This window comes from Chelonia mydas, chromosome 23, assembly GCF_015237465.2.
Source record: "Chelonia mydas isolate rCheMyd1 chromosome 23, rCheMyd1.pri.v2, whole genome shotgun sequence".
NCBI lineage: Eukaryota > Metazoa > Chordata > Testudines > Cheloniidae > Chelonia > Chelonia mydas.
Genome location: NC_051263.2, coordinates 16952923 through 16980432, shown reverse-complemented (window position 1 = coordinate 16980432; position 27510 = coordinate 16952923). Strand labels below are relative to the sequence as shown.

Below are 27510 nucleotides of genomic sequence, written 5' to 3'. Positions count from 1 at the left end.
GGTTGGCGCCCCCTAGAGGAGAGGCAAATCAAAGCGCACACGCAGCTCCCTTTAAAATAAAATTTCCCTTTTATTTCTCTTTCCTCTGGATCGAAGGCTTGTTAGTGGCTGAGGCTCTAATTGGGACGGCAGGTGGGGTCCCCCGCCCAGCTCACAACAGTCACCTCTCCTCTGCCTACAGGTCTCTGTTCTACAACCCGGGAGCTAGCCCCCTACAGCGGGGGGGGGGAGGGTTAGACGTTAATTGGGGCTGGCCCGGCCCCGGGGCTGGGCAGGCTCACTTGTCTGTCTGTCTGGCCACTGCTCTCTCTGTCTTGCCCCCTTGCTCTCTCGTTCCCTCATTTTTTGATGGGCTCCTTTTCATTTGTTCTTTTTCACTCCTTCATTCCTTTACTCTTTCTTTCCCCACCCCATCTTTCGTCTGTCTTTCCCCCGTTCTTTCGCCTTGTTTTTTCACACTTCATTCCTTCCCTCTGTCTCTTTCACGCTCCCGTGCAGTTCAGGCAAGCTTTGAGTTCTTTTCTTTTTCTCTCATTTGTTCTTCTCCCACTCATTCATCCGTTCACTCTCTCGTTCCTCCTTTTGCTCCTTCTTTCTGGCCTTTCATTCTTTCCCCCCTCCTTCTTTCACCGTTTTTTTGCTTTTTTTCACTTTTTTCCTTCCTTCTTTCCCTCTTCCTTCTTTTCTCCACGCATTCCTTCTCCTATTCTTTCAACTCTTTTTGCTCATTCATTCATTCATTCATTCATTCATTCATTCATTCATTCATCTCTTTAATTTCTCCATTCTTTCCCCTTTCACTTCATTCTTCCCCCCATCCATTCACTCTACTCTTTCACTTCTTCTTTCCTTCCCTTTCACTCTCACACTCTCTCCTTCCTCCATTCATCTGTTCTGCCCTCTCATGCTCATTCTTTCACTCCTCCATTCATTCTTTCGCTTTCCTCCTGTTTTCTCCCCCCTCGGATTCTTATGGGGGAACCCTCTTCCTTCAGCCCCTCCCCCTTCTCAGGGGCACAGACCCCTGGCATCAAACCCAGATAGACGGAGGGACGGGTCAGCAGGAGGTAGCCATGGTGGGGGTGGGGGCGCAGCCCTGGTCTCTCTCCTTCCCCCCCGTTTGGTTCTGTCGGGCCCAGCAGCACCTGGGGGGAGGGGAGAGGGCAGCCGATCCATGTGTTAGTCAGGGGTGGGGGCTGTGGGTCGGATTCTAGGTCAGGAAGTCCATTCAGTATCGGGGGCCTGGTTCTTCTTGGCTGGCGCCGACGTAAGATGCCTGCATGCTGGGTGAGTACTGGGTGGGGAGGGGGAGAGAGAGAGATGGGGGTGAGAGATGAGAGAGAGATGGGGGTGTGGGGGATAGACTGGAGGGGACGATGTGACTCTCTGTCCGTCAAAGCAGCCTCCTGGAACCCCAGCATTCACCCCTGGGATGGGATTATGATGTTTGGTACAAAGCAGGCCTTGTGAGGCATCATTTGAACGCATGTCCTGTTGGCTTGTGTGTGCTCCCATTGTGTGGGAAGTTTTGCTGTCTGTGTGCTACTGATAATCCCCGAGGGGGGGAGGCTCGGGACACCATCCCTGCCCATCCTGGCCAATTGCCATTGATGGACTGATCCTCCAGGAACTTATCTAGTTCTTTTTTGAACTGCCCGACCAATGGGGGCTGCCTGACCGGCGAGGATCTTTCTAGCAGCTGGAAGAAAGTATAAAAAAAGGGACAGTGACATCCATACTTGGCCTCTCTCCTCCCCCATCTCCACACCCGGGAAACCGTCCAGAAGACAAAGACTTTGAGCTAGGGAGACTGGTCCCAGGCTGGAAGGGAACCCGGCCTGTGTAGTGAGGAGCAGTGAGCTGCTTGTTAGCAGGAGAGGTTGTTTGGTTCAAATCTTGCTCAGACGGTTAAATTGAGATGCCGTTTCTAGTTTTATTTCTTAGGTAACCGACTCTGCTCTCTGAGCCTGCTACCAAGAGTCACTGACACTCTGTCTTGCTGGAGTTAATAAACCTGTTTGATGTTTTACCCAAACCAGTGTGGATCCACTCCCCTTTTGCCGGAATGGTAAACTAATGAATCAGCTTGCACCGTCCGAGGGAGTCCCCGAGCAGTGGAAGACGGTGTATTTCTGGGGTGCCAGGCTGGGGCGACTGGCTGGGGTCCCTCTCTGAGAGGTTCATGGAGCTGTCATGCCATGTTGCTGGGGTGTGGGGACCTGCCCATGCTGCTGGCTGAGTGATCACAGCGCCTGCAGAGGATTCGCAGCTTGTCACTGGGGTGACACTGTGTGAGACAGCCCAGGCTAGTGAGTTAAGGGGGCACAGCAGCCCCACAGTGCCAGGTTGTCCCCTGGGGGATCCCTCCCACCGCCCCGGGAGTGGGGGCACAGGCTGGGGAGGGGAGAGACTTACCGAGGGGGGCGGGGAGTGCCGGTCCAGGAGGGGCACGCTATCATATCGAGGACTGCCACTGAACAAACCGCTTTGATTCCTGCCGAGGAGAGCGAGACAGGCGCTAGCCGGGAGGGCCGGGGGTGGGGGTGGGGAGAATCCTGCCCCCCCTCCGAGAGCCAGGTCCCCAAACTGGGGGTGTGTGTGACATCACTCTACCCCCAGCTTCCCCCTCCCCCCCAAATCTCTGCAGGGCCGTGCCATGGGCTCGGTCGTCAAACCCAGGGCTGCCCGCTGGTGATTGGGGGTGGGGGGGCAGAGAGAAACAGCTGGATGTCTTGGTTTAACTGGGGCCGGGAATCTATTTAAGAGAGGCCAGCCGGGATACCAGGCTAGAGGAGCCCATCGCTCAGTCACAGGGCAGCAGCCGGGATACTGGGCTAGATGGGCCCATGGCTCTGAACCAGGGCAGCAGCCGGGATACTGGGCTAGATGGGCCCATGGCTCTGAACCAGGGCAGCAGCCGGGATACTGGGCTAGATGGGCCCATGGCTCTGAACCAGGGCAGCAGCCGGGATACTGGGCTAGATGGGCCCATGGTTCTGTCACAGGGCAGCAGCTGGGATACCGGGCTAGAGGGGCCCACGGATCTGAACCAGGGCAGCAGCCGGGATACTGGGCTAGATGGGCCCATGGCTCTGTTGCAGGGCAGCAGCTGGGATACCGGGCTAGAGGGGCCCACGGATCTGAACCAGGGCAGCAGCCGGGATACCAGGCTAGATGGGCCCATGGGTCTGATCTGGTCTGAACAGTCCTAGAGGCCCATCCCCCACTAGCTGGTATTGTTATAAGTAACCCTTCGAGCTCTGGGCAGAGTGAATCCAGAAACAACCGGACAGTGTGTGTGGGAGGGTGGGTGGGGGCGGAGGAGGGGGAGGCGGTTGCCATGTGCCCCCCAGTGGTGGCTCGGGGGGATAGCTTTAATTGCAGAAAGGGACAGAGATTGGCTGGAGGGGCCCATAGGGGAGGGCAGGGCCCACTGATGGTTGGGGAGGGTCCCCTGGACTGCCCTCCCCCATCCAGCAAGGCAGGACAGGGGGCAATATGGAGGGGGCACCCATCAGCACCTGGCCCAGCTCAGCACTGGGGCACCTGACCCCTAAGTCCCAGGCAGGCAGGGGTCTGGCGAATGCCGGCGCAGCCGAGACGGAGCTGTTGCAGGGGCAGGGGAAGCCGGGGGGGCGGGGAGGGGAAGGGGATGGACGGACGGATGAGAAGAGCGACAGCGACAGGGGAATGAGGGAGAGGGGGAACGGAGGGAGGGGTAGCTGGGGGTGGATGGCTGGATGGTCAAAGGGACGGATGGAGGGACGGGGGTGTAACGGGGTCGGACAGGTGGGTGGACAAACAAACGGAGAGACGGGTGCAAGGGGGAAGGAGAACCACAGCGGGGCCAGCCGGCCGGTGGGGTGGGACAGACAGACACGGGGTGGGGAGCGAGGGACGGACGCCCAGCGCCCGCCGGCCCCCAGCCCAGCCCCCGGCTGCAGTCCGTGGGGGGGGGGGGGAGGGGATGGGGGCTACTCACATGTACTGTGAGACGGGGGCGTTGGAAATGGGTGGGGCCGAGAGGCGCAGGCTGGAGCGGGGCGGGGGGCTACGTGCCTGAGGGGTGAAGGGGTCGTCGTCCTCTGTGTCCTCGTATGCCGCGTCCCTGCCGGCCGGAGAGGGGGGGTTGGCGGGGGGCTGCTTGGCGATGCCCCCCCCCACATGACATGTCCCCCTGCCTGTCCCCCCCAGATACCCGCCCACCGCCGTGACTGCTCCCGCCCCCTGGCCAGATGCCCCGCCCCTGCCAGAACCACCACCCCCGCCTGCCCCCAGCAACCTGCTGCCCGGCCACAACAGGCCCCGCCCCCCACTGCTAGCAGTCCCGCCCATCCCAGACACCCCGCCCACTCCCTCCACTCTGAGAAGCTCCACCCACCTGTCCCAACCATCCCCACCCCAGATGCCCCACCCCCACTGTGAGTGGCCCCACCCACCACAAGCAGAACCGCCCTACCACCCTAGATGTCCCGCCCCCTATACCCAGCTGCGCCCCACCCCCTGCTGCCCGCTCGGCTCCACCCCCTCAGAGGCCCCGCCCCCTGCGCCTGGCCCTGCCCACCTGCTCTGGAACCTCTCCCAGGCGCGGGGCAGGCTGCAGACGGCTGTGGTGAAGGCGAGGGCTGAGAGGAGGGAGAAGAGCAGCAGGAAGAGCAGCCCCTCCATGCCGTCATAACAGAGCCCCTTGAGCGCGTCCACGTAGTCCTGGGGGAGAGACGGCGTCACCGGCCAGCTGGGGGGCGGAGCCTGGGGGGAGCTACCATAGCCCAGGGGGTGGAGCCTGGGGGGAGCTACCACAGCTCAGGGGGCGGAGCCTGGGGCCTACCACAGCCTGGGGGGCGGAGCCTGGGGGGAGCTGCCACAGCTCAGGGGGGCAGAGCCTGGGGGGAGCTACCATAGCCCAGGGGGCGGAGCCTGGGAGCTACCACAGCCCCGGGGGCGGAGCCTGGGGGGAGCTACCACAGCCCCGGGGGCAGAGCCTGGGGGGAGCTACCATAGCCCAGGGGGGCAGAGCCTGGGGGGAGCTACCATAGCCCAGGGGGCGGAGCCTGGGGGGAGCTACCACAGCTCAGGGAGGCGGAGCCTGGGGGCTACCACAGCCCAGGGGGGCAGAGCCTGGGGGGAGCTACCATAGCCCAGGGGGGCAGAGCCTGGGGGGAGCTACCATAGCCCAGGGGGCGGAGCCTGGGGGGAGTACCACAGCTCAGGGAGGCGGAGCCTGGGGGCTACCACAGCCCAGGGGGGCAGAGCCTGGGGGCTACCATAGCCCAGGGGGCGGAGCCTGGGGGAGCTACCACAGCTCAGGGGGGCGGAGCCTGGGGGGAGCTACCATAGCCCCGGGGGAGCCACCACAGCTCAGGGAGGCGGAGCCTGGGGCCTACCACAGCCTGGGGGGCGGAGCCTGGGGGGAGCTACCACAGCCCGGGGGGCGGAGCCTGGGGGAAGCTACCACAGCTCAGGGAGGCGGAGCCTGGGGAAGCTACCACAGCCCGGGGGGCGGAGCCTGGGGGGAGCTACCATAGTCCAGGGGGCGGAGCCTGGGAGCTACCACAGCCCGGGGGGCGGAGCCTGGGGGGAGCTACCATAGTCCAGGGGGCGGAGCCTGGGGGGAGCTACCACAGCCCAGGGGGCGCTACCACAGCTCAGGGGGGCAGAGCCTGGGGGAGCTACCATAGCCGGGGGGGGGGAATGCTGCCAGAGGGGGTCCTGCAGCGGGACACCCCCGGGGGGACAGGAGCCGATACCTTGTGAAGTCCCCGGCAGTTGAGCAGCGCGACCAGCTGGTGGAAGTTGCTCTCCGTGGTGTTCAGGGTGCCCTGCACAGACACCAGGTTCCTCTGGGGGAGGGAGAGAGAGGGATGGAACCCAGGCGTCCGGGCTCCCCGCCCGTCCCCCCACCCCCTCGGCTTTACTCCCTAGCCTGCACTGACCTCTGCCGCGGGGAACTGTGGGATAGCTTCTCTCTCCAGGCCGTGCAGCTGGGAGTGGATGCTGGACAGCGCCCGCTGCGACATGGTCAGCCTCTGGGGGGGTGAGAGCGGGATTGGGGGGCGCAGACGGGAGCGGGGGTGCGGCTCCCTCCCCCCCGCCCCGGCTCCGGCCCCAGGAGCTTCTGGTCAGCAACAAACCGGCTGCACGACCGTGTCTGGCGCCCTCTAGTGGTGGGTTCAGGTAGAGGCCCCCCCTTAACCCCCCCAGCCCCGCCAGTGCCCCTCACTCCTGACCCGCAGCCCCCTGCCACCCCGGCCCTGGGGCTCCCCCCACACACTCAGCCCCCAGAATCCAGAGCCCAGGCCTCCCTGCTGGTGGTGCTGGTGTGCCCCTCCCCCACCCGGCCCAGTCTGAGCCCCAGCCAGCTCGGTTCACGGGTGAGTCGTTGGGGGTCTCACCTGTTGGAAGGGGTTCGGGACGTCCAGCCTGCAGGCGAGATAGTACTGGAGGATTTCTGCTGGGGGGGGGGAGAAGGAAGGGGTTAATAATGGGCCCCTCTAGTCTGGTCTCCCCTCCCCCGCCCCCATCAGACCCATGGGCCCATCTAGCCCGGCCTCCTGCCTCTAGTGCCTACCTGGGTTAAGGTCTGTCTTGGCCTGGGTCAGGTTCAGGACAAAGCCGTCTGGGTCAGAGCAGAAATCGCTGAGTCCCTGCGGGGGCGGGGGGGAGAGAGGGGGGAGTAATCAGCTAAGAATCAGGCCTGGGCACAAGGGGGAGAACAGGGCTGGGCTAGAGGGGGCTGCGGATCGGGAGTGAGGGGCACCGGCAGAGCTCGGGGGGGACAGAGCTGGGCTAGCTGGGGGCTGTGGGTCGGGAGTAAGGGGCTCGGGCAGAGCTGGGGGGAGCCCAGGGCTGGGCTGGCAGGGGGCTGCAGGTTGGGAGTGAGGGGCACTGGCAGGGCTGGGGGGAGCCCAAGGTGGGACTAGCAGGGGGCTGCGGGTCAGGAGTGAGGGGCACCGGTAGGGTTCTGGGGAGCCCAGGGCTGGGCTAGCGGGGGGCTGCGGGTGGGAAGTGAGGGGCTCGGGCAGGGCTGGGGGGAGCCCAGGGTGGGACTAGCAGGGGGCTGCGGGTGGGGAGTGAGGGGCACCGGCAGGGCTGGGGGGAGCCCAGGGTGGGGATAGCAGGGGCTGCGGGTGGGGAGTGAGGGGCACCGGCAGGGCTCGGGGGGGACGGCCGGGCTAGGAGGGGGCTGTGGGTCGGGAGTGAGCGGCACCGGCAGTGCTGGGGGGGGACAGGGCTGGGCTAGCAGGGGGCTGCGGGTGGGGAGTGAGCGGCACCGGCAGTGCTGGGGGGGGACAGGGCCGGGCTAGCAGGGGGCTGCGGGTGGGGAGTGAGGGGCGCCGGCAGGGCTGGGGGGAGCCGAGGGTGGGACTAGCAGGGGGCTGCGGGTGGGGAGTGAGGGGCACCGGCAGGGCTGGGGGGGGGCCCAGGGCTTGGCTAGCAGGGGCCTGCGGGTGGGGAGTGAGGGGCACCGGAAGGGCTGGGGCGGTGGTGGGGGAGCAGCTTGGGTTCTCTAAGGTGAGATAATTTAATTGCCCTGGCCCCGGTTATCTTTAATGGGGTGCGGGGGAGGATTAACCCTTTCATGGCATACCCCTCCTGAGATAATATTCAGAGTAATTGCCAGTGCCCCTCACTCCCGAGCCGCAGCCCCAGGAGGCACTGATCTCCTGGCGTGGCGAGAACGGGGCTGAGACCCACAACCGCCCCCCGCCAGCCCTTCACTCACCACAGCTGCTGCCATCTCCAGCCCCAGGGAGCCCCAGCTCAGGATGAGAACGAAGAAACTCATCACAGTCATTCTGGGGGGAGGGGGGAGGGGAGACACTGGAGTCAGGAGCTGGGAAAGGCCCAACTCAGCCCCTCCCCCAGCCTGTGGGGCAGGGAGAAACAGCCTCTCACCCCTGCCCCCTCCCAGAGCCAGGGAGAGAACCCAGGCGTCCTGGCTCCCAGCCCCCACCCCTGCTCTAACCACTGCACCCCATTCCCCTCTCCTCACCAGGCAGGGGGGCTGTGAGGCAGGATGGGGGGGGAGGTGGGACAATGGGGGTTGTGGAGGGATGGGGGGGTTGGGGAGGGGGCTGTGGGGATGGTGAAGGGAAGATGGGGGACAGTGGGGGAAAGGGGAGGAGGGGGGATGTGGGGGGAGGGGGCTGTTGGGCTGGTAAATAGAAGATGGGGGCTGTGAGGGGGGGGATGGGGTCCCAGTGACTGCAGCTGCCCCCCCGCCCCCTCCCCCAGGTCTCCCCCGACTCACACGACCAGCAGCCACTTGATCCGCTTTGCCAGCCCCAGCAGGGTGAAGAGGCCGATGGCCAGGTCCAGCAGCAGCAGCAGGATATAGGCCAGCCACCTGGGGGGCGAGGGGGGCCCAGGGGTGAGCCCAGCCCCCCTGCCTCCCCCGCCCCCCGCCAGCCACCTGGGGGGCGAGGGGGGCCCAGGGGTGAGCCCAGCCCCCCTGCCTCCCCCGCCCCCCGCCAGCCACCTGGGGGGCGAGGGGGGCCCAGGGGTGAGCCCAGCCCCCCGGCCTCCCCCGCCCCCCGCCAGCCACCTGGGGGGCGAGGGGGGCCCAGGGGTGAGCCCAGCCCCCCTGCCTCCCCCGCCCCCCGCCAGCCACCTGGGGGGTGAGGGGGGCCCCAGGGGTGAGCCCAGCCCCCCTGCCTCCCCCGCCCCCCGCCAGCCACCTGGGGGGCGAGGGGGGCCCAGGGGTGAGCCCAGCCCCCCTGCCTCCCCCGCCCCCCGCCAGCCACCTGGGGGGCGAGGGGGGCCCCAGGGGTGAGCCCAGCCCCCCTGCCTCCCCCGCCCCCCGCCAGCCACCTGGGGGGCGAGGGGGGCCCAGGGGTGAGCCCAGCCCCCCTGCCTCCCCCGCCCCCCGCCAGCCACCTGGGGGGCGAGGGGGGCCCCAGGGGTGAGCCCAGCCCCCCTGCCTCCCCCGCCCCCCGCCAGCCACCTGGGGGGGGAGGGGGAGCCCAGGGGTGAGCCCAGCCCCCCCCACCCCCTGCCTCCCCCGCCCCCCGCCAGCCACCTGGGGGGCAGGGGGGAGCCCAGGGGTGAGTCCAGCCCCCCCTTCCCCCTCCATCCCCTGCCCCCCACCAGCCACCTGGAGGGGGGGGCGGCTCTCAGGACCCCCCCTGTTCCCTCCCGTCTCCCGGTCTCACCTGTAGTCCTCCAGGTAGGCCAGGCCGTGGGCCAGCTGGCTGGGGCTGCCCCCCAGGGCCCCCCAGAAGGGGAGACCCGCCAGGATCTGGGCCACGGCCTCGGCCTGGCGCCGCGTGTTGCGCACGACGGCCACGAACTCGGTGCGGGGGGCCAGCGCCTCCTCCAGCCGCGTCAGGTCCCCCCCCACGGCCCCCGACAGCAGCCCCAGAGTCTGGCGCACCTGGGGGGGAAGGGGCCCGGGTCAGGCGCCCGGCACATGAGTGTGTCACCGTCACGCCTCCCCCATGTTTGTGCCACCGTCACGCCTCCCCTCCACGTGGCTTGTCACGGTCACGCCTCCCCCCCCACGCGTGTGCTGTGTCATGCCTCCCCCCACACGCGTGTGTCCTGGTCAAGCCTCCCCCACACGTGGGCCACCGTCATGCTTCCCCCGCACGTGTGTGCTGTGTCATGCCTCCCCCCACACGCGTGTGCTGTGTCATGCCTCCCCCCACATACGTGTGTCCTGGTCAAGCCTCCCCCACACGTGGGCCACCGTCACGCCTCCCCCCGCATGCATGTGCCACACGTCCCCCCACGCATGACACCGTCCTGCCTCCCCCCACTCGTGTGCCACCATCAACGCCTGCCCTCACACGCATGTTCCACCGTCATGCCTCCCCACACGCGTGTGTCACCATCATGCCACCCCCCCACGCGTGTGCAGGGTGTCACCCCTCCCACACGCCTGCGTCTTGCCATGTGCCCCCTCACACACTTCCCCCGCCCGTGTGTGCAGGGTCCCCGCGCGGCACAGGGTGGGGGAGTCGCTCCCTGGGCAGCTAGCGGGGGGGGAGCGGGGCTCTGGGAGCTTTGGGGGGCTGTGGGGAGTGGGGGGGGCATGCGGCACGGGGGCCTCACCAGCGTGTCCGCGCCTTGCAGCGGGTGGCTGGTGCTGGGGGGTGCAGCGGGAGGTGGGAGGGCAGTGGGGGGCACAGGGGGCGTATGGGGGGCACGGGGGGCGTACAAGGGGCCTGGGGGGGTACAGGGGGGGCTCACCAGCCCGTCGGCGCTCTGCAGCGTCAGGTTGGCATTAGGGGCTGGGGCACAGGGGAAGGTAGGAGGGCAGTGGGGGGCATGGGGAGGTAGGAGGGCAGTGGGGGGCACGGGGGGGTCTGGGGGGCACAGGGGGGGCTCACCAGCGCGTCGGCGCTCTGCAGCGTCAGGTTGGCATTAGGGGCTGGGGCACAGGGGGAGGTAAGAGGGCAGTGGGGGGCACAGGGGGCGTATGGGGGGCCTGGGGGGCACAGGGGGGGCGTGGGGGGGCATGGGGGGCACTGGGGGGGCACAGGGGGGGCTCACCAGCGCGTCGGCACTCTGCAGCGTCAGGTTGGCATTAGGGGCTGGGGGGGGCAGAGGGGGAGGTAAGAGGGCAGTGGGGGGCACAGGGGGAGGTAGAAGGGCAGTGGGGGGGGCACAGGGGGGGCGTGGGGGGGTACAGGGGGGCTCACCAGCGCATCGGCGCTCTGCAGCGTCAGGTTGGCGTCCAGCAGCGCGGCCGTGACCTGCCCGACCCCGTCGTTGGTCTCGCTGTTCCCGTAGAAGCCCAGGCCGATCCCTGCACTGGGGGGGGGGGGCACAAGGGGGGTCAGCACCAGTGGGGGGACGAGTCCCACCCCCCCAGCTCAGCCCCATCCCACTGGCACTCCAGCCCCCCCCCCGGGCGCCCCCCAGGCCTGGGGGCAGGGGGACGGGCATGGGGCAGAGTTCAGCTGGGGAGAGGAGGCGGGGGGGGCGGGGGGGGCGATGGCCGGGATGACGGATGAAGACCCATAAGCTTCTTAGCACAGGAGGGGGGGCAGCCGGAGGGGGGGAGCTGGGCCCTGCCAGCCTGGGATCCCGCCCCCGCATCACACCCACAGGCCCATCCAGCTGTCCCTGGCCCCCACCCCCAGGAGGCAGCAGGCTCCTGACAGCCAGATCCGCCCCCCCCAGCAATCAGAATGGGGGGTGGGGTAATTACAGCCCTGCGGATAACGAGAGGGGCGCCCTGCCGGAGACACCCCTCGAGCTCTGGGGCAGCCGCCACTGATCAGCCCCCCACGGACTGTCCTGGACTCCTCCCTACCCCACCCCCCCATAACTCCCAATTCCCCCTCCCTCCCCCTCGTACCTCCCATACCCCCCGGACCCCTCCATCCCCCCCATACCTCCCAACCCCACCCCCATACACCCCCCGGACCCCTCCATCCCCCCCATACCTCCCAACCCCACCCCATACACCCCCCAGACCCCTCCATCTCCCCATACCTCCCAGCCCCACCCCATACACCCCCAGACCCCTCCATCCCCCCATATCTCTCAACCCCACCCCCCTCCGTCCCCATCCCCCCCATACCTCCCAACTCCCCCTCCCTCCCCCTCATCTCCCTCGTACCTCCCATACCCCCAGACCCCTCCATCCCCCCATACCTCCCAACCCCACCCCCTCTGTACCCATCCCCCTCGTACCTCCCATACCCCCTCATGCCCCCCATTCCCCTCCATCCCCCCATTCCCCCCCAGACCCCTCCATCCTCTCCCCCTCGTACCCCTCATCCCGCCCGACCACTCCGTCCCCATCCCCCTCCATCCCCTCCTGGACCCTTCCATCGCCCTCCCCCTCGTACCTTCCCCCCATGCCTCCCATCCCCCCCCATCCCCCCCCCATTCCATTTGTCTGTGACTGAGGCTGGCTGGCTCCCAAAATCCTGCTGCCATGGCAACCGCCCCCTCCATAGCCCCATTGTCACGCTAATGAGGCCCCTTCCTTGCAGGGCAGGAGCCATGCCGGGGGGCGGAGCCAGTTTCTTTCCCCATCACCGAGCCAAGCTCGGTGGGAGAGGGGCAGGGAGAGAACCCAGGCGTCCTGGCTCCCAGCCCCGCTCCCTCTAACCACTAGACCCCACTCCCCTCCGCGTAGCAATGGGACCAGGGCGCTCTGGGGTTTGGTCCCGCCCTGTCTGCGGCCCGGCTGCTCAGGAGCCGGCCTGGGTCTGAGCCCAGGGGAGTTGGGCTCCCGCCCCCCAGCCAGCCCCTGGCACACAGAGGGGCCCATTGTCCGCTCTCTGAATGGCCCGGGGCTGGGCTCTCAATGGGGCCCTTCTCCCCCCAGCCTGGCTCCTTCTCAGGGGGCTGCCAGCGACCCCCAGGGAGGAGGGGTATGGGGTTGGGATGGGGGAGGAGAGACTCAATAACCCAGCCCGGAGAACGGAGAGTCTGGTGAAATTCCCCGCAGTGAGAGGGGAGTGGGGGCTAGTGGTCAGAGTGGGGGGGGGGGGCTGGGAGCCAGGACTCCTGGGTTCTCTCTCTGGCTCTGGGAGGGGAGTGGGGTCTAGTGGTTAGAGGGGGGGGGGCTGGGAACCAGGACTCCTGGGTTCCATCCCCAGCTCTGGTGCGGGAGGGGGACTGACTGTCTTTTGTCCCATGAACTTGGCCTTCTGCCTTGGCGCCCGGAGCTGGGAAGTTTTGTTTTTCCCCCTGTGTGGCAGTGAAGGGGGGGAGGATTGGCAAGGATGCGGGGGCCAGGGGGACCACGCGGGGCACAGCCATGGCAGAACAAAGAGACAAAGGAGCCGGGGGACCCAGGCCGGGGCCGGGGCCAGGGGGAGAAAAGGGACCCGGCTTCCTATAGCGCCAGGAAACAAGCAGCTCTTTATGGTAGCTGGGGGTCAGGCGGGGAGGGGGGGCACTGACAGCCAGTGCCAGACAAAGCCAGGACAATGGGGAGTCTGATGGACCCAGGGAGGCTGCGGGGGCGGGGAGGACAGATACCAACCCCAGCAGCCTCCTTAGCAAAGGCTTAGAGAATGGGGGGCGGGGAGTGGGGCGCAGGGCCTGTCCCCTCTAGGGGGCGCCGGCTCCCACCTGGCCCCAGGGCGGGGACTGGCTGGCTCAGGGGGGCAGGGAATGGGGCGCGGGGCCTGTCCCCTCTAGGGGGCGCCGGCTCCCACCTGGCCCCAGGGCAGGGACTGGCTGGCTCAGGGGGGCAGGGAATGGGGCGCGGGGCCTTTCCCCTCTAGGGGGCGCCGGCTCCCATCCCATGCTGGAACCATTCCTGAAGCGAGTTTGTTGGGGCCTCAGCCGACATTGCCCAGTCCCCCCACCTTCTCACACAGGTTGGGGGGGGCTCTGACCCCCCAGCCCCGTCCGTCTCCCCCCCCTTCCCCGGGTCCCCACCAGCAGATGACAATGGCGGCCACGCAGCTCCAGGTGACGCAGCAAACCCCCTGCGGCTTGGGCTCGTCCTCGTCCTCCGGGTCGCAGCAGCAGAACCGGATCAGGTGGATGCAGATCAGCCCCAGGCTGATCGCCAGGCAGAGCCCGGCCACGCTGGCCAGGAGCAGCAGGGCCTGGGGGACGGACAGACAGACGCAGATCAGCCCACAGACAGTGGTTAGAGTGCGGCGGGGGGGGGCCTGGGAGTCAGGACTCCTGGGTTCTCTCCCCGGCTCTGGGAGGGGTGCGGGGTCCAGTGGTTAGAGCAGGGGGGCTGGGAGCCAGGACTCCTGGGTTCTCTCCCCGGCTCTGGGAGGGGCGCGGGGTCTAGTGGTTTGAGCAGGGGGGGCTGGGAGCCAGGACTCCTGGGTTCTCTCCCCGGCTCTGGGAGGGGTACGGGGTCCAGTGGTTAGAGCAGGGGGCTGGGAGCTAGGACTCCTGGGTTCTCTCCCCGGCTCTGGGAGGGGTGCAGGGTCTAGTGGTTAGAGCAGGGGGGGCTGGGAGCCAGGACTCCTGGGTTCTCGCCTATATTTCTAGGAGAAGGTGCCCGGCCCTGTGGCGATCCCTGCCCCCCAGGGCCCAAAGGGGGCAGATGAGGGCATGTCCAGGGCGCCCGGCCCTGTGCCTATCCTCCCAGCCAGCCCCAATCTCCCGCCCCGACCCCCTCAAGCAAACACAAGCCTGGCCCAGCAGATTACAGCTGCTCTCAGTTTGCTCCAGGCTTAGACGGTGAAACCGCCCCCAGGGAAACTGCGTGGGCCAGGCCCCCACCCCACAGCAGCTGGCAGCGTGCGGGGGAGGGGATGGGGGGGCGCCGTGGGCGGGGGGCGGGGGGAGCTGAGAGACATTTCACAGCCTGCTTCTGCTGGAGAGCGGCCAGGGCTTGCCAGTCAGAGAAATACAGCTCGTCTGTCTGTCTGTCTGTCCCTCCCTCCCCGCACACCCTCCATCCACCCACCCATCCATCCCCTACACCTGTCCGTCCAGTGACGGGCGTGTGGGGACGGACACGGAGGGTATCGGGGGCGGGGGGGGGCGTGATGGATGGATGGACAGACAGACAGAGGAGCATGCATGGGGATGCAGAGACAACCCAGTGCCGTTTACTTTGGCCCGGCAGGTGGCGGGGGCAGGTGGGGGCCCGTGGGGCTGTGGCCCGTTCCCAGCCGGTGGTGGGGGTGGTGGGCAGGCAGAGGCCCATGGGGCTGTGGGGGGGGATGAAGGGGTGCATGGGGACGGAGGGATGGGGAGGGATGGAGGGGTGTGTGGGGGGAGGGAGGGATGAGGGGCGCATGGGGACAGAGGGAGGGGTGTGTGGGGACGAAGGGGCACGTTGGGGGGACAGATGGGCAGGGATAGAGTGATGGGGATAGAGTGTGTGGGGGGGGAGGGAGAGAGGGACAGGGAGCGGTGGGGGGCTGTGTGTGGGGATGGAGGGAGGGATGGGGGCTGTGTGTGGGGATGGAGGGGTGCGTGGGGAGGGATGGGGGCTGTGTGTGGGGATGGAGGGAGGGATGGGGGCTGACAGTGGGGATGGAGGGGTGTGTGGGGGGATGGAGGGAGGGATGAGGGGCGCATGGGGACAGAGGGAGGGGTGTGTGGGGACGAAGGGGCACGTTGGGGGGACAGATGGGCAGGGATAGAGGGATGGGGATGGGGGGTGGGGAGGGATGGAGGGATGGGGATGGAGGGGGCGCATGGCGGGATGGATGGGCAGGGATAGAGGGAGGGAGGGATGGGAGGTTGTGTGTGCGGAGAGATGGGGGGCTGTGTGTGGGAATGGAGGGAGGGGTGCGTGGGGACGGAGGGGCATGTGGGGTGGATGGATGGGCAGGGATAGAGTGATGGGGATGGGTGTGTGTGGGGAGGGAAAGAGGGACAGGGAGGGGTGGGGGGCTGTGTGTGGGGATGGAGGGAGGGATGGGGGCTGTGTGTGGGGATGGAGGGGTGCATGGGGAGGGATGGGGGATGTGTGGGCGGATGGAGGGAGGGATGGGGGCTGTGTGTGGGGATGGAGGGGTGCGGGGGGAGGGATGGGGGCTGTGTGGGGGGATGGAGGGAGGGATGGGGGCTATGTGTGGGGATGGGGGGCTGTGTGTGGGGATGGGGGGAGGGATGGGGGCTGTGTGTGGGGATGGAGGGAGGGATGGGGGCTGACAGTGGGGATGGAAGGGTGTGTGGGGGGATGGAGGGAGGGATGAGGGGCGCATGGGGACAGAGGGAGGGGTGTGTGGGGACGAAGGGGCACGTTGGGGGGACAGATGGGCAGGGATAGAGGGATGGGGATGGGGGTGGGGAGGGATGGAGGGATGGGGACGGAAGGGGCGCATGGCGGGATGGGGGGAGGGATGGGGGCTGTGTGTGGGGATGGAGGGAGGGATGGGGGCTGACAGTGGGAATGGAGGGGTGCGTGGGGAGGGATGGGGGCTGTGTGGGGGGATGGAGAGGTGCAGGAGGAGGGATGGCGGCTGTGTGTGGGGATGGAGGGAGGGGTGGGGGGCTGTGTGTGGGGATGGAGGGAGGGATAGGAGCTATGTGTGGGGATGGGGGGCTCTGTGTGGGGATGGGGGAGGGATGGGGGCTGTGTGTGGGGATGGAGGGCCGCGTGGGGACAGGAGGGGCGCCTGGGGGGACGGATGGCTGAGCGGCTGCCCCGTGCCTGGCTCTGCCGCGCGGGGGGCCCCCGGTGACCTACATAGCAGCGAATCCAGAGCTCGGCTCCTGGTTCTGCCTGCCAAGGGAATCACCAGGAAATCTGGCTCCACCGGTGTGGGGGGAGGGAAGGAGGGATGGAGGGGAGTGGGGGAGGGAGGGATGGATGGAGGGGAGTGGATGGATGGATGGAGGAGTGTGGGGGGAGGGAAGGAGGGATGGAGGAGTGTGGGGGGAGGGAGGAATGGATGGAGGGTGTGGGGGGAGAGAGGGATAGATGCAGGGGAGTGGATGGATGGATGGAGGGGTGTGGGGGGAGGGAGGGAGGGATGGAGGAGTGTGGGGGGATGGAGGGATGGATGGAGGGGAGTGTGGAGAGGGAGGGATAGATGCAGGGAAGGGAAGGAGGGATGGAGGGGTGTGGGGGGAGGGAGGGATAGATGCAGGGGAGTGGATGGATGGATGGAGGAGTGTGGGGGAGGGAAGGAGGGATGGAGGGGTTTGGGGGGAGGGAGGGATGGATGGAGGGTGTGGGGGGAGGGAAGGAGGGATGGAGGGTGTGGGGGGAGGGAGGGATAGATGCAGGGGACTGGATGGATGGATGGAGGAGTGTGGGGGAGGGAGGGATGGAGGAGTGTGCGGGGAGGGATGGATGGATGGAGGGGTGTGGGGGGAGGGAGGGATGGAGGAGTGAGGGATGGATGGAGGGGTGTGGGGGGAGGGAGGGATACATGCAGGGGAGTGGATGGATGGATGGATGGAGGAGTTTGGGGGAGGGAAGGAGGGTTGGAGGGGTGTGGGGGAGGGAGGGATGGATGGAGGGGAGTGTGGAGAGGGAGGGATAGATGCAGGGGAGGGAAGGAGGGTTGGAGGGGTGTGGGGGAGGGAGGGATGGATGGAGGGGAGTGTGGAGAGGGAGGGATAGATGCAGGGGAAGGAAAGAGGGATGGAGGAGTGTGGCGGGAGGGAGGGATGGATGGAGGGGAGTGTGGAGAGGGAGGGATAGATGCAGGGGAGGGAAAGAGGGATGGAGGAGTGTGGGGGGAGGGAGGGATGGATAGACAGGATTAAAGCTCATAAACAAGCTGCCCCCCCTTTATGCAGACGACTCCTGACCCAAGTTAATTCCCAGCTAATTTGCATTTTGTTTAAAAAAAAGAAGCAGCACTTTTGATATTTGCATCTCGTAATCCCCAGGGCAGGAGTGCGGGTGGAGGCCAGATTTAGCCTTAATCTGCCCAGAGATCGATCCCCAGCTGGTGTCAATAGTCCAAGGCAATGGGGCCAGACCCCCAGCTGGGCAGGAGAGGAGGGGTGTCAATCGGCCCTCGCTCCATCCGCGGCAATGGGGCCAAACCCCCCGTTGGGGGGCTTGGGAGGAGGTCGATCGGCCATCGAGAGATAGACTCCGCCACTTCCCTTGGTGGCTTGTCCCAACGAGGCGCTTTGACTCAGCTGAGTTACTCCCCCCTCGCTGTGCAAACCTGGTGCCTTCTTCCCAGTCTGACGGTGCCTGGCTTCCAGCCCTTGCGTCCTCTGCCTGCCACCACCAGGTCAAAGGTCCTCCTACGTCCTACGTCCTAGTCAAGTTGCCTCTTGATCTTTTGGATCAGCTACTTTTATTTTTTGAATTCACACTTTGTTACTTCTGTTTGAGTCTGTCCACGGACGCCCTAAACGCGATATAAAGGCAGTGAGTTGGGGCAGCGCCTCCGACGGTCTGACTCTCAAAGCAGCCAACGCAGACTTTCAGAGCGGCCACGTCCATGGGCAATGTTGCACCCACGGGAATGCCGTTTGCTGTAGATCTGGGGTGCACCGTCAGTGTCGGAATCAAACTACCTCGGTCTTTCCCTACCAGAGGGAGGTCTCAGAACTTCCTGGTCGCCGATGTGTAAGAACCTGCACCCACGTAGCTTCCATCCTAATCTTGTAGCGAAGATCTTGGCTTAAGCCGGAAGTCTGAGGTTTAATAGCCCATTGGTAGATCTCAAAGCACCTGACAAAGGAGGTCAGTGTAATTATCCCCATTAACTGAGGCGGTGACCTGACCAAAGTCCCCGAGCAGAACAAGGTCTCTTTAGTCCCAGTCTGGGACTCTCCATTAGGCTACGCTGCTTGATACCCGTACAGTTTATTCCCTTTCCCAGACAAGAATAGCTATAGCAGTATAAGCAACCCGTATTCCTGCAGCCCCTCCAAGGGAAAGGATGGCTTAGCTAGACCAGAAGAGTTATAGTGGGACCATGATTGTGTGTAGACAAGTCTTTGAAGATGGGTCTTAAGGAGCGCTGAGAAGGCGTTTCGACTCAGTTGAGTTAATTCGCTTGCACTAATGCGACGGAAGAAAAGCTCCAGTAGATCAGACTCTAAGGACTGGAGACTCTACCTCATCCCTAGAGGAGACTCTTGCGATGGTTCATTATCCGCACTGGTAAAAAGTTTGCACCATAGATATTTCTCATCTGGATTGATCTCGCTTTAGCTTTTCTGGGATGCCATGTCTAATTCTGGCCTCTTAGTGGCAAGAACAAGGAACAGAACTGGATCAGTTGCTGGGATGATCCGGAGACTGGACAGTCGATTTTACGAGAAGAAACTCAAAGAGTTTGGCATGTTTAGCTTACAATGGAGGCTGGGAGGGGATCCGATTGCTTTCAGGGGGGCAAACAGCAGGGAGGGAGAAGGTGTGTTGAAACCGAAGAACAGTGCCTGGCTCAAGAACAAATGGGCATGGATAAACTGAGGCTGGAAATTAGAAGAAAGTTTCTAACCATCTGGTTCAGCCTAAGTGGTTTGAAGATGGAGCTATAGCAGAGGACTGCACTCTGTGCCCTTCCAGTCCTGCTTCCTTCTGGATTTCTAGGCCGCGGAAAAGTCACCCCTTTTAGCTGGGCCCAATCAAGTGAGTGCCTCGAGTCTACATGGAGATGCTATTCCAGAACCAGGTTGGATGTGCTGTTGCTATGTGGGGGTGGCTCCCTGTGTGAGGACACGTTTATACCACAATCAGAGGGGCCCATATTTTGGTTCAGCTTGGTCCAGTAGCCTGGCTGGTGACATCTTGCTCCTATGCTCAGCGTCTGACCGATCACCAGATTTGGGGGCATCATCCCCCAGCTTCCTCCACAGCCTTGGGGGGTGGATCACCTTCTGGGCTCACCTGGGCTCAACTCCCCTAATTCATCCCCTGCCCTTGTCAGGGCTGTCACGGGGCTCGCTCGCTGTTAGGGCGCCCCCTCCTGGCTGCTCTGGGAATTAGTTCCTTCCAGGTCCGATGCCCCCTTCCGTCGCTTGGTCGTGCACACCGCAGCCTCTCTCTCTCTGCGACTTGGAGTGCTCCCTCGTCGTGGCTTGGCCCTCCGTGCTCACGACGCGCTTTCCCCCTCCCGGGGTATCAAAGTCAAATGGGATGAACCATCCCACAGCCCAGCCCCTTACCCAGTGCCCGGCAGGGGAGCCTGGGCCCACTCTTCACGCCAGGATCCAGCTCGAAGACCCTCTTACCAGTGTCCAAGGTCTGCAGGATTCCAGTCATGGGTTGCTCAGGTCACTTAATTCCCCTCAGCTGTGGGACTATCTGGGCAACTGGTCCTTTCTCAGACAGTGTGGGGCAGCCCCCCCATTCACAGGGGCATTTCCCACTGTCTCTGTTTGGGGCTGCAAAATGTGAGTCGACTGCAGGTAACGGCGCTCAAAGCCGGGGTGAACGTGACCTGTGCTCAGATGAGGCGTGGGGATGTCCTTCTAGGACCTCCACCGTGCATCGGTTTATTTCGTACATGCTCGTCCGGTCAATTTCTCCGCGTGTTATCCTAGAGCTGTGGGGCCGGAAGAGACCTTAAGGGGTCATGACTCCATCTCCAAGGCAACTTAGATCAGCTCCGGCTGGCGTTTGTTCCACTTGTTCTTAAAACCCTCCAAGGACCAGCCCCGAGACGGGCTTTCGGGCCACTTTGGCTCAGGCCCCTCGCCCGGATGATTCCGAGGAAGGTCTAAGAACACCACGGCCGCAAAGGCAAGAGAACCTGCGACCAAACAATTTTCATCCTAATCTCGTAGCGGCGAGCGCGGTGTAAGCTGGAGATTGAATCGCCCGGCCGGAATTTGGATCCTCGTTAACGACAGCTCTGGATATTCTTGGTGCCCATCTAGCCCTCCTTAACTTGCTAAGTTACTGGCCCCTACCCCACCCGGTGGCCGGGAGTTCCACAGGCCAACGACACCTTGCCTTGGATCACTTGGGAAGTCACCACCCTTTAATTTCACCGGACGCCCCGTGCTCATCTTCTCCAGGCCTTGGGGCATCTTCATGGCTCTTCCCTGCAGGAATCTCTCAGGCCTGGGTCACGCAGGGTTACCTGCAAATCTAGGTGTCTGGGAATCAGTCCAGATGGGGGACTCCATCCCCACTTTAATATGTAAAGCCAAAACAATGTGCTGTCCAGCACATGGGGCAAATTCACCACCTAGGAACACGGAGACCTTCTGCTCCGGGGTGCAGATGGTTCCTCGGTCTCCCCCAAGCCCCCTTGAGAGGAAGTGGCAGGTTCATGAACAGGGGAACTAGGGGGCGGCTCAAAAATACACAAGAAGTTTTTCGGGGTGGGGTGGGGGTAACATGTTAATGTAATTCTATATATAGCTAACGTCACCGTCTAAGTGGTTGAGTTTGAAATAGGGATGAAAAGACACATGGATGGAGGGATGGGGATGGAGGTAGAGGAGTGTGGGGATGGATGGCCAGACAGACAGAGGGATGGGATGGATGGAGGGATGGAGATGGAGGTAGAGGAGTGTGGGGATGGGTGGCCAGACGGACAGAGGGGTGGGATAGATGGAGGGATGGAGATGGAGGTAGAGGAGTGTGGGGATGGATGGCCAGACAGACAGAGGGATGGGATGGATGGAGGGATGGAGATGGAGGTAGAGGAGTGTGGGGATGGATGGCCAGACAGACAGAGGGGTGGGATGGATGGAGGGATGGAGATGGAGGTAGAGGACTGTGGGGATGGATGGCCAGATAGACAGAGGGATGGGATGGATGGAGGGATGGAGATGGGGGTAGAGGAGTGTGGGGATGGATGGCCAGACAGACAGAGGGGTGGGATGGATGGAGGAATGGAGATGGGGGTAGAGGAGTGTGGGGATGGATGGCCAGACAGACAGAGGGATGGGATGGAAGGAGGGATGGAGATGGAGGTAGAGGAGTGTGGGGATGGATGGCCAGACAGACAGAGGGGTGGGATGGATGGAGGGATGGGGATGGAGGTAGAGGAGTGTGGGGATGGATGGCCAGGCAGACAGAGGGATGGGATAGAAGGAGGGATGGAGATGGAGGTAGAGGAGTGTGGGGATGGATGGCCAGACAGACAGAGGGATGGGATAGATGGAGGGCTGGAGATGGAGGTAGAGGAGTATGGGGATGGATGGCCAGATAGACAGAGGGATGGGATAGATGGAGGGATGGAGATGGAGATAGAGGAGTGTGGGGATGGATGGCCAGACAGACAGAGGGGTGGGATGGATGGAGGGATGGAGATGGAGGTAGAGGAATGTGGGGGTGGATGGCCAGACAGACAGAGGGATGGGATGGATGGAGGGCTGGAGATGGAGGTAGAAGAGTGTGGGGATGGATGGCCAGACAGACAGAGGGATGGGATGGATGGAGGGATGGAGATGGAGGTAGAGGAGTGTGGGGATGGATGGCCAGACAGACAGAGGGGTGGGATGGATGGAGGGATGGAGATGGAGGTAGAGGAATGTGGGGGGGGATGGCCAGACAGACAGAGCGGTGGGATGGATGGATGGATAGAGCTGAGTGAGTGGTAACAGACAGATAGCTCTGGGGATAGATGGACAGACAGACAGACACCCCCCCATCGCCCACACTCCACTGTAGGGGGAGGAGCTGCCCCCATTGGAGGGGCCCTGGACGGTTACCTCTGAAGTAGAGTATGACCCCCACCCCCTACAGCCTCCCCCAGTACACATAACAGGGGGCTCCCAGCATAACAAGAGATTAAACCCCCACCCCGGACAATTACCTCCTCCCCACTCCCGCTGGCCCCACTGCCAGGCCAGACCCAGGACACAGACATGTCCCCTCCACCCCTGCTTGCCTCCACTGTGCCCCCTTTCCGGGTCAGCACTCCCTCTGCCCCCCCCCGCCCCGGTCTGTCCCTGCGTCGGGGCCTGGCTCACGAGTCTTCTCTTCCTCCCTCATGCTGCCGGTCTCTCTCCTCCTCTCTCTTTCTCTCCTTCGGGTCCCTCCATCGCTCCAGTCTGTCCGTCCCCATCCCGCCCTCATTTTCTTCCTCCTTTGGTCCATCCCTTTCCTCTTTCTGTGTCCTGCCCTCCTCTCCCCGTCCATCCCTCCTGTCTCCTTCTATCCATCCCCCTTCCTTCAACACAAACTGCTCCATCCATCTCTCCTCCATCCCTCCATCCCTCCTGTCGCACACACTGCTCCATCCATCTCTTCTCCATCCCTCCTGTCTCCTTCTGTCCATCCCCTTCCTCCAACACACACACTGCTCCATCCATCTATCCTCCATCCCTCCTGTCTCCTTCTGTCCATCCCCTTCCTCCAACACACACACAGCTCCATCCATCTCTCCTCTTCATCCCTCCATTCCCCTTCCTTCAACACACACTGCTCCATCCATCTCTCCTCCATCCCTCCTGTCTCCTTCTATCCATCCCCTTCCTCCAACACACACACTGCTCCATCCATGTCTCCCTTTCATCCCTTCATCCTTCCATCCCTCCTGTCTCCTTCTGTCCATCCCCTTCCTCCAACACACACACTGCTCCATCCATCTCTCCCCTTCATCCCTCCATCCCTCCTGTCTCCTTCTGTCCATGCCCTTCCTCCAACACACACACTGCTCCATCCATCTCTCCTCCATCTCTCCTGTCTCCTTCTATCCATCCCCTTCCTCCAACACACACACTGTTCCATCCATCTTTCCTCCATCCCTCCTGTCTCCATCTATCCATCCCCTTCCTCGAACACACATACTGCTCCATCCATCTCTCCTCCATCCCTCCTGTCTCCTTCTGTCCATCCCCTTCCTCCAACACACACACTGCTCCATCCATCTCTCCCCTCCATCCCTCCTGTCTCCTTCTATCCATCCCCTTCCTCCAACACTCACCCTGCTCCATCCATCTCTCCTCCATCCCTCCTGTCTCCTTCTATCCATCCCCTTCTGCCAACACACACTGCTACATCCATCTCTCCATTTCATCCCTCCATCCCTCCTGTCTCCTTCTGTCCATCCCCTTCCTCCAACACACACACTGCTCCATCCATCTCTCCTCCACCCCTCCTGTCTCCTTCTGTCCATCCCCTTCCTCCAACACAGAGTGCTCCATCCATCTCTCCCCTTCATTCCTCCATCCCTCCTGTCTCCTTCTATCCATCCCTTCCTCCAACACACACACACTGCTCCATCCATCTCTCCTCCATCCCTCCTCTCTCCTTCTATCCATCCCCTTCCTCCAACACACACACTGCTCCATCCATCTCTCCCCTTCATACCTCCATCCCTCCTGTCTCCTTCTATCCATCCCCTTCCTCCAACACACACACTGCTCCATCCATGTCTCCCCTCATCCCTTCATCCCTCCTGTCTCCTTCTCTCCATCCCCTTCCTTCAACACACACACTGCTCCATCCATCTTTCCTTCATCCCTCCTGTCTCCTTCTATCCATCCCCTTCCTCCACCACACAGACTGCTCCATCCATCTCTCCCCTCCATCTCTCCTGTCTCCATCTATCCATCCCCTTCCTTGAACACACATACTGCTCCATGCATCTCTCCTCCATCCCTCCTGTCTCCTTCTATCCATCCCCTTCCTCCAACACACACACTGCTCCATCCGTCTCTCCTCCATCCCTCCTGTCTCCTTCTATCCATCCCCTTCCTCCAACACTCACCCTGCTCCATCCATCTCTCATGTCTCCTTCTATCCATCCCCTTCCTCCAACACACACACTGCTCCATCCTTCTCTCCTCCATCCCTCCTGTCTCCTTCTATCCATCCCCTTCCGCCAACACACACTGCTACACCCATCTCTCCCTTTCATCCCTCCATCCCTCCTGTCTCCTTCTGTCCATCCCCTTCCTCCAACACACACACTGCTCCATCCATCTCTCCTCCATCCCTCCTGTCTCCTTCTGTCCATCCCCTTCCTTCAACACACACACTGCTCCATCCATCTCTCCTCCATCCCTCCTCTCTCCTTCTATCCATCCCCTTCCGCCAACACACACTGCTACACCCATCTCTCCCTTTCCTCCCTCCATCCCTCCTGTCTCCTTCTGTCCATCCCCTTCCTCCAACACACACACTGCTCCATCCATCTCTCCTCCATCCCTCCTGTCTCCTTCTATCCATCCCCTTCCTCCAACACACACACTGCTCCATCCATCTCTCCCCTTCATCCCTCCATCCCTCCTGTTTCCTTCTGTCCATCCCCTTCCTCCAACACACACACTGCTCCATCCATCTCTCCCCTTCATCCCTCCATCCCCCCTCTCTCCTTCTATCCATCCCCTTCCTCCAACACACACACTGCTCCATCCATCTCTCCCCTTCATCCCTCCATCCCTTCTGTTTCCTTCTGTCCATCCCCTTCCTCCAACACACACACTGCTCCATCCATCTCTCCCCTTCATCCCTCCATCCCTCCTGTTTCCTTCTGTCCATCCCCTTCCTCCAACACACACACTGCTCCATCCATCTCTCCTCCATCCCTCCTCTCTCCTTCTGTCCATCTCCTTCCTCCAACACACACACTGCTCCATCCATCTCTCCCCTTCATTCCTCCATCCCTCCTGTCTCCTTCTATCCATCCCTTCCTCCAACACACACACACTGCTCCATCCATCTCTCCTCCATCCCTCCTGTCTCCTTCTATCCATCCCCTTCCTCCAACACACACACTGCTCCATCCATCTCTCCCCTTCATCCCTCCATCCCTCCTGTCTCCTTCTGTCCATCCCCTTCCTCCAACACACACACTGCTCCATCCATCTCTCCTCCATCCCTCCTGTCTCCTTCTATCCATCCCCTTCCTCCAACACACACACTGCTCCATCCATCTCTCCCCTTCATCCCTCCATCCCTCCTGTCTCCTTCTGTCCATCCCCTTCCTCCAACACACACACACTGCTCCATCCATCTCTCCCCTTCATCCCTCCATCCCTCCTCTCTCCTTCTGTCCATCTCCTTCCTCCAACACACACACTGCTCCATCCATCTCTCCCCTTCATTCCTCCATCCCTCCTGTCTCCTTCTATCCATCCCTTCCTCCAACACACACACACTGCTCCATCCATCTCTCCTCCATCCCTCCTGTCTCCTTCTGTCCATCCCCTTCCTACAACACAGAGTGCTCTATCCATCTCTCCCCTTCATTCCTCCATCCCTTCTGTTTCCTTCTGTCTGTCCCCTTCCTCCAACACACACACTGCTCCATCCATCTCTCCCCTTCATCCCTCCATCCCTCCTGTCTCCTTCTGTCCATCCCCTTCCTCCAACACACACACTGCTCCATCCATCTCTCCCCTTCATTCCTCCATCCCTCCTGTTTCCTTCTGTCCGTCCCCTTCCTCCAACACACACACTGCTCCATCCATCTCTCCCCTTCATCCCTCCATCCCTCCTGTCTCCTTCTGTCCATCCCCTTCCTCCAACACACACACTGCTCCATCCATCTCTCCTCCATCCCTCCTATCTCCTTCTATCCATCCCTTCCTCCAACACACACACTGCTCCATCCATCTCTCCCCTCCATCCCTCCTGTCTCCTTCTATCCATCCCCTTCCTCCAACACACACACTGCTCCATCCATCTCTCCCCTTCATCCCTCCATCCCTCCTGTCTCCTTCTGTCCATCCCCTTCCTCCAACACACACACTGCTCCATCCATCTCTCCCCTTCATTCCTCCATCCCTCCTGTTTCCTTCTGTCCGTCCCCTTCCTCCAACACACACACTGCTCCATCTATCTCTCCCCTTCATCCCTCCATCCCTTCTGTCTCCTTCTATCCATCCCTTCCTTCAACACACACACACTGCTCCATCCATCTCTCCTCCATCCCTCCTGTCTCCTTCTATCCATCCCCTTCCTCCAACACACACACTGCTCCATCCATCTCTCCCCTTCATCCCTCCATCCCTCCTGTCTCCTTCTATCCATCCCCTTCCGCCAACACACACACTGCTCCATCCATCTCTCCCCTTCATTCCTCCATCCCTCCTGTCTCCTTCTCTCCATCCCCTTCCTCCAACACACACACTGCTCCATCCATCTCTCCCCTCCATCCCTCCTGTCTCCTTCTGTCCATCCCCTTCCTCCAACACACACACTGCTCCATCCATCTCTCCCCTTCATCCCTCCATCCCTTCTGTCTCCTTCTATCCATCCCTTCCTTCAACACACACACACTGCTCCATCCATCTCTCCTCCATCCCTCCTGTCTCCTTCTATCCATCCCCTTCCTCCAACACACACACTGCTCCATCCATCTCTCCCCTTCATCCCTCCATCCCTCCTGTCTCCTTCTGTCCATCCCCTTCCTCCAACACACACACTGCTCCATCCATCTCTCCCCTTCATCCCTCCATCCCTCCTGTCTCCTTCTATCCATCCCCTTCCGCCAACACACACACTGCTCCATCCATGTCTCCCCTTCATCCCTCCATCCCTCCTGTCTCCTTCTATCCATCCCCTTCCTCCAACACACACACTGCTCCATCCATCTCTCCCCTTCATTCCTCCATCCCTTCTGTCTCCTTCTCTCCATCCCCTTCCTTCAACACACACACTGCTCCATCCATCTCTCCTCCATCCCTCCTGTCTCCTTCTATCCATCCCTTCCTCCAACACACACACTGCTTCATGCATCTCTCTCTTTCTCCCTCCCTTTTTCTTTCTCTCCATCTCTCCCCACCTTTTTGCCTGTTTCTGTCCATTCCCCCCCCCCCCCCGCACCTCCGTCTTCCTGCCCCCCGTGGCCCCCTTACCTGCTGGTACTCCCTGTCCTGGGGGGCGAAGCTGCTCTCCACCGCCTCGAACTGGAAATTGGTGCGGGGCACCTGGTGCAGCAGGTAAACCCACCACGACGCCTGGTACTCCTGGGGGGACCCCATGGCACCCCGTGGGCGCGCGTGCGGGGGACCCTCTCGCCGGACGCCTGGGTCCCCTGGCTCACTGGCTGGCGCCGCCCATGGGGCTCTGGGGGGGGGGGGGTCGGGGTGGGCAGAGAGCTGGAGAGCGAGTGAGCGAGCGGAGATTTGGCGTGGGGGTGTGTGTGTGGGGGGGTGGTATTTTGCAGGCGGGGAGAGTGGGAGCGGGGGGGCTATGGGGGAGGGGCAGCGCCACCTGGTGGTGACGCCGTGGAACTTCCTAGCTTTCCCTCCCTCTCCACCCCTGTCCCTAGGGGACCCCTTTAA

General features: G+C 63.0%; 1 protein-coding gene across 7 annotated transcripts; it reads right to left on the bottom strand.

The window, feature by feature from the left end:
• Positions 1-50: 50 nt before the first annotated feature.
• TTYH1 (tweety family member 1) lies at positions 51-27364 on the bottom strand. Of its 7 annotated transcripts, none has more exons than XM_037888659.2 (14): positions 27082-27364; positions 13351-13523; positions 10644-10755; positions 9153-9373; positions 8252-8347; positions 7724-7796; positions 6569-6644; positions 6393-6448; positions 5934-6026; positions 5748-5840; positions 4565-4707; positions 3983-4108; positions 2416-2494; positions 51-1294 (listed from the first exon to the last, which is right to left on the bottom strand). In XM_037888659.2, the coding sequence occupies exons 1-14, from the start codon at positions 27205-27207 to the stop codon at positions 1229-1231; spliced, it is 1533 nt and encodes a 510-aa protein (XP_037744587.1). In that variant the 5' UTR covers positions 27208-27364; the 3' UTR covers positions 51-1228. The 7 variants fall into 7 exon arrangements, with proteins under 7 accessions (XP_037744587.1, XP_037744586.1, XP_037744588.1 ...); XM_037888658.2 differs by having other exon boundaries at positions 6393-6451; positions 27082-27344; XM_037888660.2 differs by having other exon boundaries at positions 4060-4108; positions 6393-6451; positions 27082-27341.
• Between the last annotated feature and the right edge of the window lie 146 nt (positions 27365-27510).

What these genes read in the sequence shown, in the direction of transcription:
- TTYH1 (XM_037888658.2), bottom strand. Translation starts at nt 27,207, where the DNA reads ATGGGGTCCCCCCAGGAGTACCAGGCGTCGTGGTGGGTTTACCTGCTG. An exon ending in GCCGCCATTGTCATCTGCTG is followed by an intron (nt 10,756 to 13,350) that starts GTGGGGACCCGG and finishes CCCCCCCCCCAG; the next exon opens with TGCAGGGATCGGCCTGGGCT. An exon ending in ATCAAGTGGCTGCTGGTCGT is followed by an intron (nt 7,797 to 8,251) that starts GTGAGTCGGGGG and finishes CCCTCCCCCCAG; the next exon opens with AATGACTGTGATGAGTTTCT.